Raw genomic sequence first — 14,131 nt, 5'->3', positions numbered from 1 at the left:
TGGTTGGGACCAAATGGCCCAAATCAAAAGGTTTAGTACCCTATACGTTCTGATTGCAAAAGTACAGAGTAACAGGAGACATTCGACATGGTTGGATGTTTTGTCCACATGTAGAGCGGTTTGGCTCTCCAAATCTCTGTAAACATTGGATCTGTCCTTTGCCAATCTATACTAAATAAATCTAAATGTTATAGAGAAAGCACACAACATAACATAATCATCTGTAAATAATTTTTTGAACACAGAGTAAAGTTATCAGTTGCTTATAAACTTTTTATTGCGCTCATTTCACAGCAGGACACGTATTTTCACGTGGGAAAAGAAAAGTAAAAAAATTACAAGTAGACACGGCCATCACAGATACAATTCCCAGCCTGATGACCTTTTGTCTTCCCCCTTCTCATTAATCACTTTCCTGTCTGACCACCCTAAAATAAAGGCCACTAGAGTCAACAAAATTTTAAAAAATACAAGTAAAATAACTTGAAAAATGAGGGATATTGCTGATATATAGCTCAGCTTTGTCATGTTCAAAATTCTGTAAATTAATTTTCAAAACAATCAGAAATATATTCAAAAACATCCACATTATTTCATCCCACACATAAGGTTTAGTGTTTTATTTTCAAATAGTGTTATCTTTTTTACCATATGGAGTAATTATCATTCAAACCACCAGTAGAGAAAAAGACAGAAACTAAGGAAGCAGCAGATCTGAGCTCAGTCTGTCTCAGAGGTTGCCAGCAGTTGGTATTTAGCTTTGGCTCTTCTAGATCGGTAGACAACCACTCCACACGCCAGCAGGCAGCCGACGATGAAGACCATGTTCAGGCCCAGGCTCAGGTTTGGTCCAGTCGCTGACATAGTGAAAAAACCATGTTATGTTCAGTAACTCAGGCATTTGTGTAATTAGCACAGTGTGTTGTTACAGGGATATGCTAGAAATACAAACATCAAAAGTAGTGAAAGTAAAAATTATGTTGTGAAAAATATAACGTAGTGAGAGAGCAATCTCAGTGGGAGACACTACATTAATTAGAGAAACATCAGCTGGTGAACTTTCAGTCTCACCTTTGGCATCTTTAGTCCTAGCAAGGTGCAAAGGACCCTGGGAAATGGAGTGGCTGCTTGTCTCAGCTGTAGCGTCCCTCTTCTTGCGATTGTTCCTTGAGTTTGATGTAATGCATCCCTGAGAGCATCGAGTTCCAGGAGCGCCGATCTCACACAGGAGGACCGAACAGGTGATGTAAACCTGCAGAAACATGGAGGAAAGACAGATTCATCTTTTTATGTCAATGCATTTAAAAACGTACATTTGCAGAAAGTTAGCTGCGATATTATGCTTGAACTGAAACAATCTTAGATTGTTGAAGTTGGGAAACAGCCACATTTGAAACCCTGCAAGGATAAGCCTGTTCGATAATAGATGGATGAAACAATTTTGAGTTGCATACAGGCCACTAAGTGTTTGTGGGTGTATTGAGATAAGAAGTGTTGGTAGTCGAAACGCTGTTTTTAATTTATTTGTTTATTGTATTGATTTCTCACATTTGGCAGCTGTTGCTTTCAGAAAATGCCCCATTGCTGAAGATCTGTAAAAATCCTGACTATAAGTTCATTTTCCAGATAAATAAAAGTATTATAGGTTGGGTTTTCCTTGACATTCTTTATACTAAAGGTAGGTTTTGAGAAGATTTAGTAATACTAACATTGGGTCATGAAACATAAAAAAAGTAACTTCACCTCCTCGTGAGCTCCGATGAACTCAAAAGCCTCCATGCCAAACCTGAACTGAGACTTTGAGCTTTGGTAGATTTGCACTGTTCTGTCCTTCACACATCTGAAAACAATGGTTAGAATGTTTTAGACAAACAGAAAAACTGTTTGTAGTAACAATTTAAAAAATCACTTCTTTTTTTTGTCTCGGTACCCGTTTTCGATGATGGTGTAGCTGATGCGGGAGTTGGGGTTGTCGTAGGGAGCCGCCTTGCAGGATTCCACAAACAGCTCAGTGTTTGGGATGGACGAGGTGGCCTCGATCTGCATGTAGATCATCTGCTTCAGGTAAACCTCCACCGGGTAGCTGCTGGCGTCTACTTGCTTGCTGAAGCGCTGGCTCTCAAAGAATTCAAACTGGAAGGTGAAAGCACCAAAGCCTTTCTCTCTGAAGGCGTACGGGTTTTTGTGTCTGAATCCCAGGGTCAGGTTGGTTCGCTTTGGGTAGGAGCAGGAAAAGGCAATTTCGACATTGTGCTGCCTGGAAATGATTTTATTTGGGTCAGCTGAAGTGATTTCATTCTGAAAGTATATCCTATCTTCATCCTCCTGGAAAGAAAGAATTAAACACTCATTGAAAAAAACTGTTTGTTTCAGTTACAAAAACTTCCTGTCTTGATAAATGCGTTTGCCTGAACCTAAAGAAAACTGATCAGACAGAAGATTTGATATGTACAATAATACTCAAAAACACATTTATTCTTTGGTTTAGTTAAATTTTTTGTGTAATTTAATTCTTTCATTCATTGTTTAAATCTGCCACAGTGTTTGGTTCATTTTTGTTTCTCTGTACCTGAACATATGTCCCACATGCGCCCAGCTCCATGATAACCACCACATGGGTTTCGTTGGAGAGTCTTTTGAGGTCACAAGAAGAATCAGTGAAGCTATTTAGATGCAGGTTGTCCTCGTTGCGTTTGATGGTGTAGGTCTTTGCCATTTCTATAGTCATAGTTGTTTCATTGCAGGTCACAACAGCCTCTACAATGTTCACAGGGTAAGTTTCACATTATTTTCACATCATTATGGGTAGTGGCAAATGTGTTAAAAAGGTGTACCATTTAAAGTTTATGATTATCAGGAGCATCTAGCTTTAAAGATAAAGCATCAAAATCAAAAATTACTAGCATCTATATGGCCAGGAATGAATTCTTGACTACAAAACATTCTTATTCCCTGTCAGCTGTGATGGCATCACATTTAAAAAGTAGTACGCGGAGGATGGGTGTCAACGACTCAGTGATCTCCTGGGTTACTGACTACTTGACAGGCAGGCCACAGTTTGTCCGTCTGGGCAGTGTCCTGTCTGATGTGGTGGTCAGTGACGTAGGAGCTCCACAGGGAACTGTGCTTTCTCCCTTTCTCTTCACCCTGTACACCATTGATTTCCAGTACAACTCTGAGTCATGTCACCTACAGAAGTTTTCTGATGACTCAGCGGTTGTCGGGTGTATAGAGGATGGAGGGGAGGGGGAGTACAGGACACTGGTGGACAGCTTTGTGGAGTGGTCTGACCAGAATCACCTGAGGCTCAACATTAGTAAGACCAGAGAGATGGTGATTGACTTCAGAAGGAAGAAGATACCTTCACGGCCACTAAAGGTCAAAGGGGAAGTGGTGGAGGAGGTGGAGGATTACAAATACCTGGGAGTTGTAATCGGCAACAGACTGGACTGGGCATCTAACACTGACGCTGTGTGCAGGAAGGGGATGAGCAGACTCTATTTTTTAAGGAAGCTGAGATCCTTCAATGTGTGCAGCAAGATGTTGGAGACCTTTTATCACAGTGTTGTTGCCGGCGCCATCTTCTTTGCTGCTGTGTGTTGGGGAAGCAGCATCAGAGCCAGCGACTCTAATAGACTGGACAAAATCATCAGGAAAGCTGGCTCTGTACTGGGACTAAGGCTGGAGTCCCTGGAAACTGTGGTGGAGAGGAGGACACTGAAGAAGGTTCTGTCTATTATGGACAATAAACAGCACCCTCTCCACCACATAGTGGACAGACAGTGGAGCACCTTCTCACATAGGCTGCTCCAGCTCTGCTGTCGTAGGGACAGATACAGGAAATCCTTCCTGCCACATGCCATCTCACTGTACAATAAAAGCTAAATCATTGTTCTGCACTAATCAGTCCGATTTTGCACAACTGCACTGTGGCACACTTGCTGTACATATATTTACATATACATACTGTTCTGCATTTTTTGAATCTTTGCAAGGACTGCTCTAAGCTGCTTTTTATATTAACAGCATGTTATATTTTACAATTTATAGCATTTTATTTTATCTACAACTACTACTCAGTGGTAGTTGTTATTGTGTCTTGTCTCTATGCTGTAACTGCGAAGTAATTTCCCTGCTGGGATGAAAAAAGTACTTTTATTCTATACTATTCTATTTTGAAGAAGCTGTTTCATGTGTAATAAAAGTCTGCAAATATCCATAAACTGTAGATTAATCCATCAATGTCTTGGTTTAGTAAGATCAAGTAAAAACAAGAATAAGCTCTAAATCTTAACTTAAACTTAAAAAAAATTCAGCTGAAAATCATAAAACATAACTCAGTGTAGAGGAACCATACCTGCTAACCACACTGTCATCCCACAGCTTTAGCTGGGTTAAGCTAATATGTGCTAACCTGAAAGTTAATCTAATTTCTACATGGTGGTACCCATTTGACTTCAAATTTTCATGATAAAATGTTAATTAACGGATTAATGAGGGATTAAGATTATTATCATGGATAAACTGCTTTATTGACTCACCATGGTGACCAACATCAACAGTCACACACCGCAGCTCTGAGTGATAGATGTTGTAATACCTGAATTGCAGCAAACAAGAGAAAATACTTTGAACCATGGAAGAAACTATGTTTATTAATTTATAAATTTTTTGGCTATGCTAGTCACACCTAGCTAATCTAGGGAATGTTTTTAATACTCACATATTTCTTGCTTCAGACACAAAGCAAATAGGGAAATGACCATTCAGTTCATCTTCAGTTGGTGTCCATTTTATAATGTATGTATCTGTGGAAGAGCTCTCCTTAGAAATGCCTGGTGGGCCTGTCACAATTAGGTCATTAATCCTATAGAGTAAGAAATGGTTTTAATGGCAGAATGGAAAGGCACACACATTACTATGAACGAGTCTAAACAAGAATATGTATATGGATATGATAAGGAATCTCAAGAACATATAATAAGAAAGAAGAAAATTGCTCACGTTGCATACTGGGCCTTTGAACTGACTTTAATTTCAAGGGTGTGGTTGACATATGCAGGAAGATTTACTCCATTAATCGGAGTTGGTGCCACGAAAATGGGAAAATAATCACCATCGACGCATGAAGGAGCACTGTGAGAGTCCACTGGAAATCAGATTAGAAATGATTGAGAAATAAGACACTTATTTGAGTAAGTTTTACAAAAAGTATTACATACCAAGAACAATAAACTGTAGCGGGAGAATGCTTAAAGGTTCAATTGATGATCGGTAAGACTGGGCAGTCGTAGTAGTGGTAGGAGGAGTTGTGGTTGTGGTTGGATAAGATGTGGTGGTGGTTGGATAAGCTGTGGCGGTTTCAGCAGCTGTGGTGGTGGTTGGAGCAGCTGTGGTGGTGGTTGGAGCAGCTGTGGTGGTGGTTGGATAAGCTGTGGTGGTGGTTGGATAAGCTGTAGTGGTTTCAGCAGCTGTGGTGGTGGTTGGAGCAGCTGTGGTGGTGGTTGGAGCAGCTGTGGTGGTGGTTGGAGCAGCTGTGGTGGTGGTTGGATAAGCTGTAGTGGTTTCAGCAGCTGTGGTGGTGGTTGGAGCAGCTGTGGTGGTGGTTGGATAAGCTGTAGTGGTTTCAGCAGCTGTGGTGGTGGTTGGAGCAGCTGTGGTGGTGGTTGGATAAGCTGTAGTGGTTGGAGCAGCTGTGGTGGTGGTTGGAGCAGCTGTGGTGGTGGTTGGATAAGCTGTGGTGGTGGTTGGAGCAGCTGTGGTGGTGGTTGGAGCAGCTGTGGTGGTGGTTGGAGCAGCTGTGGTGGTGGTTGGAGCAGCTGTGGTGGTGGTTGGAGCAGCTGTGGTGGTGGTTGGAGCAGCTGTGGTGGTGGTTGGATAAGCTGTAGTGGTTTCAGCAGCTGTGGTGGTGGTTGGAGCAGCTGTGGTGGTGGTTGGATAAGCTGTAGTGGTTTCAGCAGCTGTGGTGGTGGTTGGAGCAGCTGTGGTGGTGGTTGGATAAGCTGTAGTGGTTGGAGCAGCTGTGGTGGTGGTTGGAGCAGCTGTGGTGGTGGTTGGATAAGCTGTGGTGGTGGTTGGAGCAGCTGTGGTGGTGGTTGGAGCAGCTGTGGTGGTGGTTGGAGCAGCTGTGGTGGTGGTTGGAGCAGCTGTGGTGGTGGTTGGAGCAGCTGTGGTGGTGGTTGGAGCAGCTGCCATGATCTGGCGTTTACGTCGTGCCATTGTTTGGGGCCACTTTCTTGTGTAGGACCCATCAGAGTAAGTCAGTGTGATGCCTTGGTTGGGGAAGTCCTCCACCACAAGCTCTACTGGGTGAAATCCAGTTTGACCTCCAGGAGTATATGTAATGGTGCAGGAATTCTGACAAGAAAGACAATTTTCTTAAGTGTTGTTTGTCCATTTATCCACTCAAGGATGTAAAACATTTGTAATGCAGCCTCATGAGCTGCGTATGGCTTTTCTCTCTGTCCTGTGAGGCTCACAATGACTTGACTCATTTGCATTGATTTTCATTTTAACTGCAGTTTGTGGAGTTTTTTTTTTTTTTTTTAAAAACAACTTCTGTTTGACTTCTTTCCAGCAGAGACATTTTACACGTCTGCAGTTCATCTATTTCTGTTGCCGTTACTTCAACTGAACCACTGGCAGAGTTCAGCCACTAAGTTATATCACCTCTACTAGGCCTGTCACAATAACAAATTTTGCTGAACGATTAATTATCTCAAAAATTATTGCAATAAACGATAATATTGTTTGAAGACCTTTTTACACTGATTTAATGGAAATAACATAATAATTCCTGCCAAAGATAGACACACTTTATTTTCAAAAGAACATTTAACACTGGAACTGATAAAACAACCAAAAACAAAAATAAAATGGATTCTCAGTCTCCATTAACAAAAAACACACTTGAATAAAAACTAAACATAAAGCCAAAGTGGAAATAAATACTGCATTCAACCAAAAGAGTGCAGATTATGAAGTCTGTATATTATGTTGCCCTTCAGTAATAATTAGATTTAAATAGAGAAGATGGGCAAATACAACTACCTGATGCAATAGTTAACGCTACATGATTTTTTGCCCCGATTTTCCACTTTAAAATAATCTTAGAAAGTTGGTCGTTCTAAGATTGTCGCTTGCGATTTTGTAACCGATCATCCAGTATTGTGTGGTGTGTTATGGTAGATCGTCGTTGCCGCTCTGATCCAAATCAGGGTTTTTCCCCGACTGGGATCCAGAACGCAGCCTGTTGAATGTGACAGGCAGCCAATCAGAAAGCGCGGATTCACCTCCTGCTTTCTGAGGGGAAATTACGGAGGGGAATCCCAAACAGCTGACACGGTGCAACCCGAAGTCCAGCGGACATTGGAGACAGGGGCGCAACTACATATTTTTGAGGTGGCTGTGAACGTCTCATCAGCGCTCCCCCCCCCCCATAAACTTGTACAAAGGAGCCAAAGAGCCTCGTCTGTTATCCTGTGTCTGCAGGTCTGAGGCTTTTTGTTAGCATGTTTTCTATTATTCTTATAGCTTGATAGGAAACCTGATCCAAACTGGCAACCCACATTAATAAAACAGTGAAATAATATTGATCACAAAACACTGTATTTATAAAAGATCAACATTTTTCCTACACAATCCTAACAAACGTTTGTAATGTTCTCTTCACAATATTTATTTATTTACCATTAGTCTATTTGTATGATTTACTCTTTAAATTCCCATCTATATTATTTTTCGGTCTCAAGAAATAATTGATGGATGAAGAGACTGATGTCTGGTTCTTTAGGTTCTGACGGGTCTGCTGTTCCTCTCCTCATCCATTCTGTCTGATATCAAACCCACTGGGTACCACTGAATGTCGCCGACACATTTATTTTAATGTCCCTATTAAACGTCTCTGTGATTGTTTAGCCTGTTTCTTCCCACCACCGTCTGAATTTTTGCCAGAGGTTTTGTTTCTAAGGACGGCGTTTTATCGGGTGGACATTTTAAAAAGACACTGGTTGATAGCAGCTCACTGCGGCTGCGTAGCAACCGTCTCTAGGTAACTATGACAACAGCATCAGTCAGCAATACGGAATAAATCGAGTCCCGTATTGGACAACAACAACCGCGTGTCATTGTAGCCCAGCTTAAGCTAACCTGAATATTTACAACTCTCTTGTTGATACTCTGACATTACTTACCTTCTGTCTTTCAACCATTTTGAAAAGCTTTTCTTTGTCTCTCCAACATCTTTATCCCCCTCCCTTTTCCGTTTTGTGCCCCGGAGTTTTTTCTGCGTCCATCTTTAGTTCCTTGTTGTCGAGGTATTACTACAAATTTCAAAGAAAAAATCGCGCCCCAGCGCTTCTTGAAGGGCCGCTGCCCAGGCTACCTGTCTGGGAGGGGAGAGCGGCTGGCAGGAGGAGAGGGAGCCTAATCAGTGCTGTTCCTCTGTTATTGATCATTTCATACACAAACAGCTGTTAAGTACATAAAATGCTGACTAGGAAAAAAAATTCCTTACATCGTTTTTGCTCCCCTCTAGTGCAGCGCCCCTATGCGTTGCATACACTGCATAGCCACCTTTTGCGCCACTGATTGGAGATACGTGGAAACAACATTAATGTTTATTCAACATTTTGTGCAAAGAATATAAAAATGACAAGGGGAGGAGTTGGAGCGAAATTTCTACCGCAGTTGATAAACCCGGTAACTTTTCAGCTGTTCTTCGTTAACGTGACATAAATAGGTTCTAATGATTTTCATTCAGTCAGGACTTTACGCTGACACTGGCCACATGCACTGCAGGTAGATTGTAGTAAAGCATTGATTAATGCCTGGTTTTAAAATTAGTTAACTGAACTTGTAGCCATTATTTTGTGCCCATAGTTGGACACCACATGGCAGGACCGAACCCGATCGAACCGTTGTACCTAGGATTTCTGTCGGCTAATGTTTGGGTCTGTCAGGTTTTGAAAATGAGCCGAAAATCAACTCTAAGATCGTGAAGAGGTCAGATAATTATTGCAATATCCCAGCATTTACAATATAATATTACTTTCAGAATCCATTTCATTGAGGAGAGAACTTCACTCTGATTTCCTAGTTACTTACAACAGCCCATCACACTTCATGATCTGAACATTAACAACAAGACTTGGGCAGGTTTAAGGCATATGTGTCTGCTCTGCTAATGAAGAAACATGACTTGTGTAGAGGGTAGACCTGTCATGAAACAAATCAATTAATCGCATGATAAATTAAAACAATCAACCTCATTTTAATTATCGGCATTCTCGTTTCTTCCGGCCTTTTCCTCTTTGTTGACGCTGAATGAAAAAAGGCTCAACTCCAGTGCTCTCCACTGAAACTCCCTTCCTCATTTCCTTAGTGTAAAGCCCAGCGCACACTACACAGATTCATTGCGATGCCCATTTATACACAGATGCTTTTATTTTGTTTGCTTGAACAAAATAAAAGCCTCAGAAAGGTAAGAGGGAGACCAACCATTCTTGTCCCTTGCTCCAGATTATCCCCCAGCCTCCATCCTGTTCAAGAACTGTGGCTGAGATATGGAGTAACTGAAGTTTCTCCTGCCAACATTATACTTGCCTGCAAAGAACCCCAGTGTACAGTGGCACACACCCAGAAAATGTTCACTGGGGTGACCAGGCAAGGGTAGTAAAATGCAGAGGTGGGGACTCGAGTCACATGACTTGGACTCGAGTCAGACTCGAGTCGTTAAAATCACGACTTGAGACTTGACTTGAAAAAATGCTCAAAGACTCGGACTTGACTTTGACTTTCATGCCATTGACTTGGGACTTGACTCGACTTGAAGCTGTTTACTTGAAAAGACTTGATATTTTTTACTCAAAGTCTTAAAATTTAAAACACATTATTTATAAAGTGGCGTCATTAATTAATTTCACTCACTCCGTATCAATATGCGCAGACCGTCGCTATGGTTTTCCTCTCTCCTTATGTATGTATGTGTACGTAGCTGCAGCACAACCAATCAAATTAACAGGATTTGGACGTTTAAAAAAACGCGGCAAAGCTGCAGAGCTCAGGGAACGAAATACGAAATAACCGCTCGAATATGCTTCCGCGAGTAATTTCTTTTGGCTACGTAGGTTATGAACTTTCGACTAAAAAACGAACTGCAACTTGTAAAACATGCAAGAAGAGAATATCGGATGGAGATGCCACGACGTCCAACTTTGTCCGGCATTTGAAGCTTCACAAAGATCGGTAGGTGGCACTTTTCTTTTGCTGTAAGATAGTTGACTTTAGCTAACTTCGTGTTAGCATGTGTACTCCGGGTTAAATTGGTGATGATTTACCATAAATCCGGTCCTTCAAATGCCTCCACAAATAATGTGCACCGTGTTAGCTCAGGAAGCCGGTGGATAGTGAGCGGGGCTCCGGAACAGAAAGCAGATTCTGGACCTGAACACAGGGAACAGAGTCTCTCTGTCCCATCATGATGATGAGCCGGGTCTAGTATCATCTAAGGATGGTTGGTGTATTTGAAGACATCTACGTTGGGAAATTATATTGACAATATATTGTTTTGACAGGTCAGAGAAAAGAGGAAAAAACTGCTGTTATGGTTCTTTGTATTGTGCTGTGGAAATGTCAGCATTTTCGTCTTTTTTTATTGAATATCAAGTTTAACAGAACTGGGCAATAAAGTGGTCCAATTTAAAAATGTTTTTTATACTTTGTGTTCAGCTACACATGTTCTATCATTTGAGATAAATACATATTTTAAAACGAACAAATGGTCTATTATTGGAATTTTATGTATAATTGCAAATTATAAAAAAAATATAAAATAAAAACGACTCGAAATGACTTGAAATTAAAGGTTCCTGACTTGAGACTTGACTCGACTTTTGCCTGTCTTTACTTGAGACTTGACTCGGACTTGAGGACAGAGACTTGAGACTTACTTGAGACTTGGACACACAGTGACTTGGTCACACCTCTGGTAAAATGTTATGGTGGCACATCTCAAAAAAATAATTTGCATTTTTCGATGGTTCAGGGCCACCTTTGGCCCCACCCTTAGGAGCTCCACTGGCTATATGCACCAAAGCCATGACTCAAAAACATTAAAAAAAAGACTGGGTCTTTTGATCTGGTGATCTTTGTCCAAAGCTTGTGTGACACCAAACTGATCAAATTCATATTAGAGATGCTATTCCATCAAATTTGACCCTCATCTGTGCCCACATTATAAATCATTACTATGGATTTTACCAGAAATGTTTCTCTACCAAGAAACCATCCGGAGATATGAAGAAGTAGATCTTGAGCTCATGTTAAGTACATAGTGCTAATCGAGCAGCTGGAAAGGCTTCAAGTTTCTTCTTTGGGTCGAGTCTAGCTGAGCACCAGGATCTTCCTTCTGCCTCTGGAAAAATACTTCATATCGAGAATGAAAGTCCAGTTTGCGATGAGACGGCATAGATGTACTGTAAACCCTAAGCTATCTGTCCTTTTACCACATTTAGATGTGACATCTGTTGAGTTTGGTCAGCTTTAGTTTTCAGATAATAGTGTATGGCTAAAATTTCTGTTGATGAAAATGTGTTACAGATTGCAAGTTTGCTTATTTACATTGAGTCATGAGCTGCTTAATTTACATAGAGACTGAGTTAAATGAGAGGAAGGAAAGACATCCTACTAAAACAATTTACTCTTTAACTTTTGGTATAAAAAGATTCTTACCTGTTCGAAAGTGAAGCCATTAAGAAGGCTGCATATAGAGCACTCATATGTATTAGGATTTGTCGGTAGTCTGCATCTTACACGGTCACCATCGGGGTCAGCAGGTTTGATATTAAATGATCGGGGGCAGTTACTTGTTACTCTGTAATGAGACAAAAGCCTGGTTAGAAATGGCAGGTTGGAGACGTAACGGATTTGGGCAAATGCCTGGAAAGAGGCTGTCCTGCTTGGACACAGCTAAGGATTTTATCTATGATGATTTCCAATCTGTACTTTGCATCAATCAGCAAATTCATGCAAATACTTGAGCTTGAAATTTAGGAAATCCAAGTTGAAGACCACTGTCCTCAGATGAAAAAGAATTGATTGAGTCTTTTGGTATTTGAATGAGGTGCAATGTTGTGCTGAGAAGAGAATTTCTAAAAGAGAGTTTTCAGTCAATTTACCACATAATTTTGCTCATGTACATGAGATGTGCAGTAGGTACGACTGAAAAAATAAAATAGTAAATAAATTGGCAACAAAAAAAGCTGTGTCTAAAGGCAGCAGGCTGACAACCCGAACCCTACAGGGAGAAAAGAGGCTTGAGTTGTTCTACTTTCTTAGTCAGGATGTTTAGTCGATGTCTTTTAGGAAACATACTTATGAAAATAGCCTCTGAAAAATGTCCATTTACTACTGGGCCAGGGTTCTCAGGAGAGATCAAGTGTTAAAGCTGACTTTGGAAAGTCAAAGCACCTCTAAAAGACCTGATTGAGGTAGAGGGAAGTCTGGGATCTTATGCTGTGACTGCTGCTACTCTATTATTTACCCAACTAAGCGCCAAAGATTTGTGGATGAATAATTTGATCATAATCAAGGTAATTTAGAATAGAATATTTGATCCGTAAGGGGAATTTGCATATTTGTTGACAAGCTACTCCATTCAAGGTGTTGGCTGTTAGTAAAATACAAATAAAACCATAAGCAAATTAAAATGTATTTAAAAAATACATAACTCTGATGTTGTAAGCAATGTACACCTAACAAAAAATGTATTATAAAATAACAAGCATGGACATGGAAATATATAAATGAGTAGAGAAAACTTAAAAGTAAAGACACTCAGAGTTTGGCATTGTAACGTTTGATGGCTAAAGGCAGGAAGGATTTCCTGCTGTGCTCCGTGGTGCATTTTGGAACAATGACATTTTATATATATATACTGTATATATAGGAGAGAGAGAGAGGTCTTTCAATCCAGTATATTGTTGTACACACACATTTATATACACACAAAAAAAATACACACACATATATAACATACAGCTCTGGAAAAAATTAAGAGACCACTGCACTGAACCATTAGGAATATTATGCAACGCTAACTCTATCCCTAGATTAAAGTGAGACATTGCAACTGTAGCAGAATTTGTGATTATTAAGTAATGATACTGATACAGATGATAATCAGATGGATGAACATAAATAAACAGCAGCTTTCCTACCAACAGACATCTATCTTAGTATTTAGGGCACAATAAGACATATTTTGTAACAATATTCTAAATATAATACCAGAGTTGTTGGTGGATTTATGCCTTTAAAATTAATAAATATTTGCAAGTAAACAAGCGAGTATAAATTACCTGAGAACATTAGGGGTGGTAATGACAGGAGGTCTGTTAGATTCCTGAGTATCTGATCGGATCCCCATATCCACGTGTGTCATCATTTTCCATGGATAATAATAATTTGCCACATTTGGATACCAGTAACCATTTCCGTGGTACCAGTAGGAATCGTATGGGTATCTGTTAAATGAAGGGTTTTAATAAGGACATGAATGAAAAATTGATGCTGTTATATTGTTCAGTAAAATTAACAAAAAGTACAATTGAACAGATTTATAGAACACGTTATATTTACTTCAATTCCACAACCTTCTGTGATTTGGGGAAAATCTAATGGCTTTTATGTCTTCAGACTGATTCTGTTCCCTTTGGACCATAAAAGTTGATATGGACTGTGATCCCCATGAAACGGTGCTTCAGCACAGCTTAACGCAGTTCAGGTCTCTGGAGATCTGAACTGCATATCGCAGAGGTCATTCAGCCATTTGACTGAGGTGTGTTGAACCAGACACACATCTAAAGTTGCGCGATACAGGGTGCTGTGGTGGCGCAGGGATACAGCGCCACCACATGGGGAGATCTCAGTACTCCACGCAGCCGTCTCAGGCTCTGGTCCCATCCTGATGACCGTTGCTGCATGTCTTCCCCCCTCTCTCATTGTCCACTTTCTTGTCTGACCACTCTCAAATAAGGCTCATTCAATAAACCCTTTAAAAAAGTTATAGACTGTACAGCAATGGAATGTTTTAGTATAAATAGAGCTTTCAAAATGTCAAAATTATTTTTCT

General features: G+C 40.4%; 1 protein-coding gene and 1 long non-coding RNA gene across 2 annotated transcripts; both read right to left on the bottom strand.

Moving 5' to 3' along the window:
- Positions 1 to 247: 247 nt before the first annotated feature.
- LOC116716491 (CUB and zona pellucida-like domain-containing protein 1) lies at positions 248 to 4,653 on the bottom strand. Its single transcript, XM_032557313.1, has 6 exons — positions 4,542 to 4,653; positions 2,570 to 2,757; positions 1,931 to 2,325; positions 1,744 to 1,840; positions 1,072 to 1,252; positions 248 to 857 (listed from the first exon to the last, which is right to left on the bottom strand). The coding sequence occupies exons 1-6, from the start codon at positions 4,636 to 4,638 to the stop codon at positions 721 to 723; spliced, it is 1,095 nt and encodes a 364-aa protein (XP_032413204.1). The 5' UTR covers positions 4,639 to 4,653; the 3' UTR covers positions 248 to 720.
- A 74-nt stretch (positions 4,654 to 4,727) lies between these two features.
- Positions 4,728 to 5,457, bottom strand: LOC116716492 (uncharacterized). The gene is made up of 3 exons (XR_004338517.1): positions 5,223 to 5,457; positions 5,005 to 5,149; positions 4,728 to 4,867 (listed from the first exon to the last, which is right to left on the bottom strand). It is a non-coding gene; the product is annotated as an uncharacterized LOC116716492 (long non-coding RNA).
- Between the last annotated feature and the right edge of the window lie 8,674 nt (positions 5,458 to 14,131).

This window comes from Xiphophorus hellerii, unplaced genomic scaffold, assembly GCF_003331165.1.
Source record: "Xiphophorus hellerii strain 12219 unplaced genomic scaffold, Xiphophorus_hellerii-4.1 PGA_scaffold_59__1_contigs__length_156853, whole genome shotgun sequence".
In the NCBI taxonomy this organism is placed as follows: Eukaryota; Metazoa; Chordata; class Actinopteri; order Cyprinodontiformes; family Poeciliidae; genus Xiphophorus; species Xiphophorus hellerii.
The sequence above is the reverse complement of the archived record's forward strand: the minus strand, read 5'-3'. Positions and strand labels throughout refer to the sequence as shown.

Excerpts from the sequence above, each read along its gene's own strand:
- LOC116716491 (XM_032557313.1), bottom strand. The coding sequence starts at position 4,638 with ATGGTTCAAAGTATTTTCTCTTGTTTGCTGCAATTCAGGTATTACAAC. Across the intron at positions 2,758-4,541 it reads TGTTGATGTTGGTCACCATG|AGGCTGTTGTGACCTGCAAT; the intron begins GTGAGTCAATAA and ends TGAACATTGTAG. Across the intron at positions 1,841-1,930 it reads TACACCATCATCGAAAACGG|ATGTGTGAAGGACAGAACAG; the intron begins GTACCGAGACAA and ends CATTGTTTTCAG.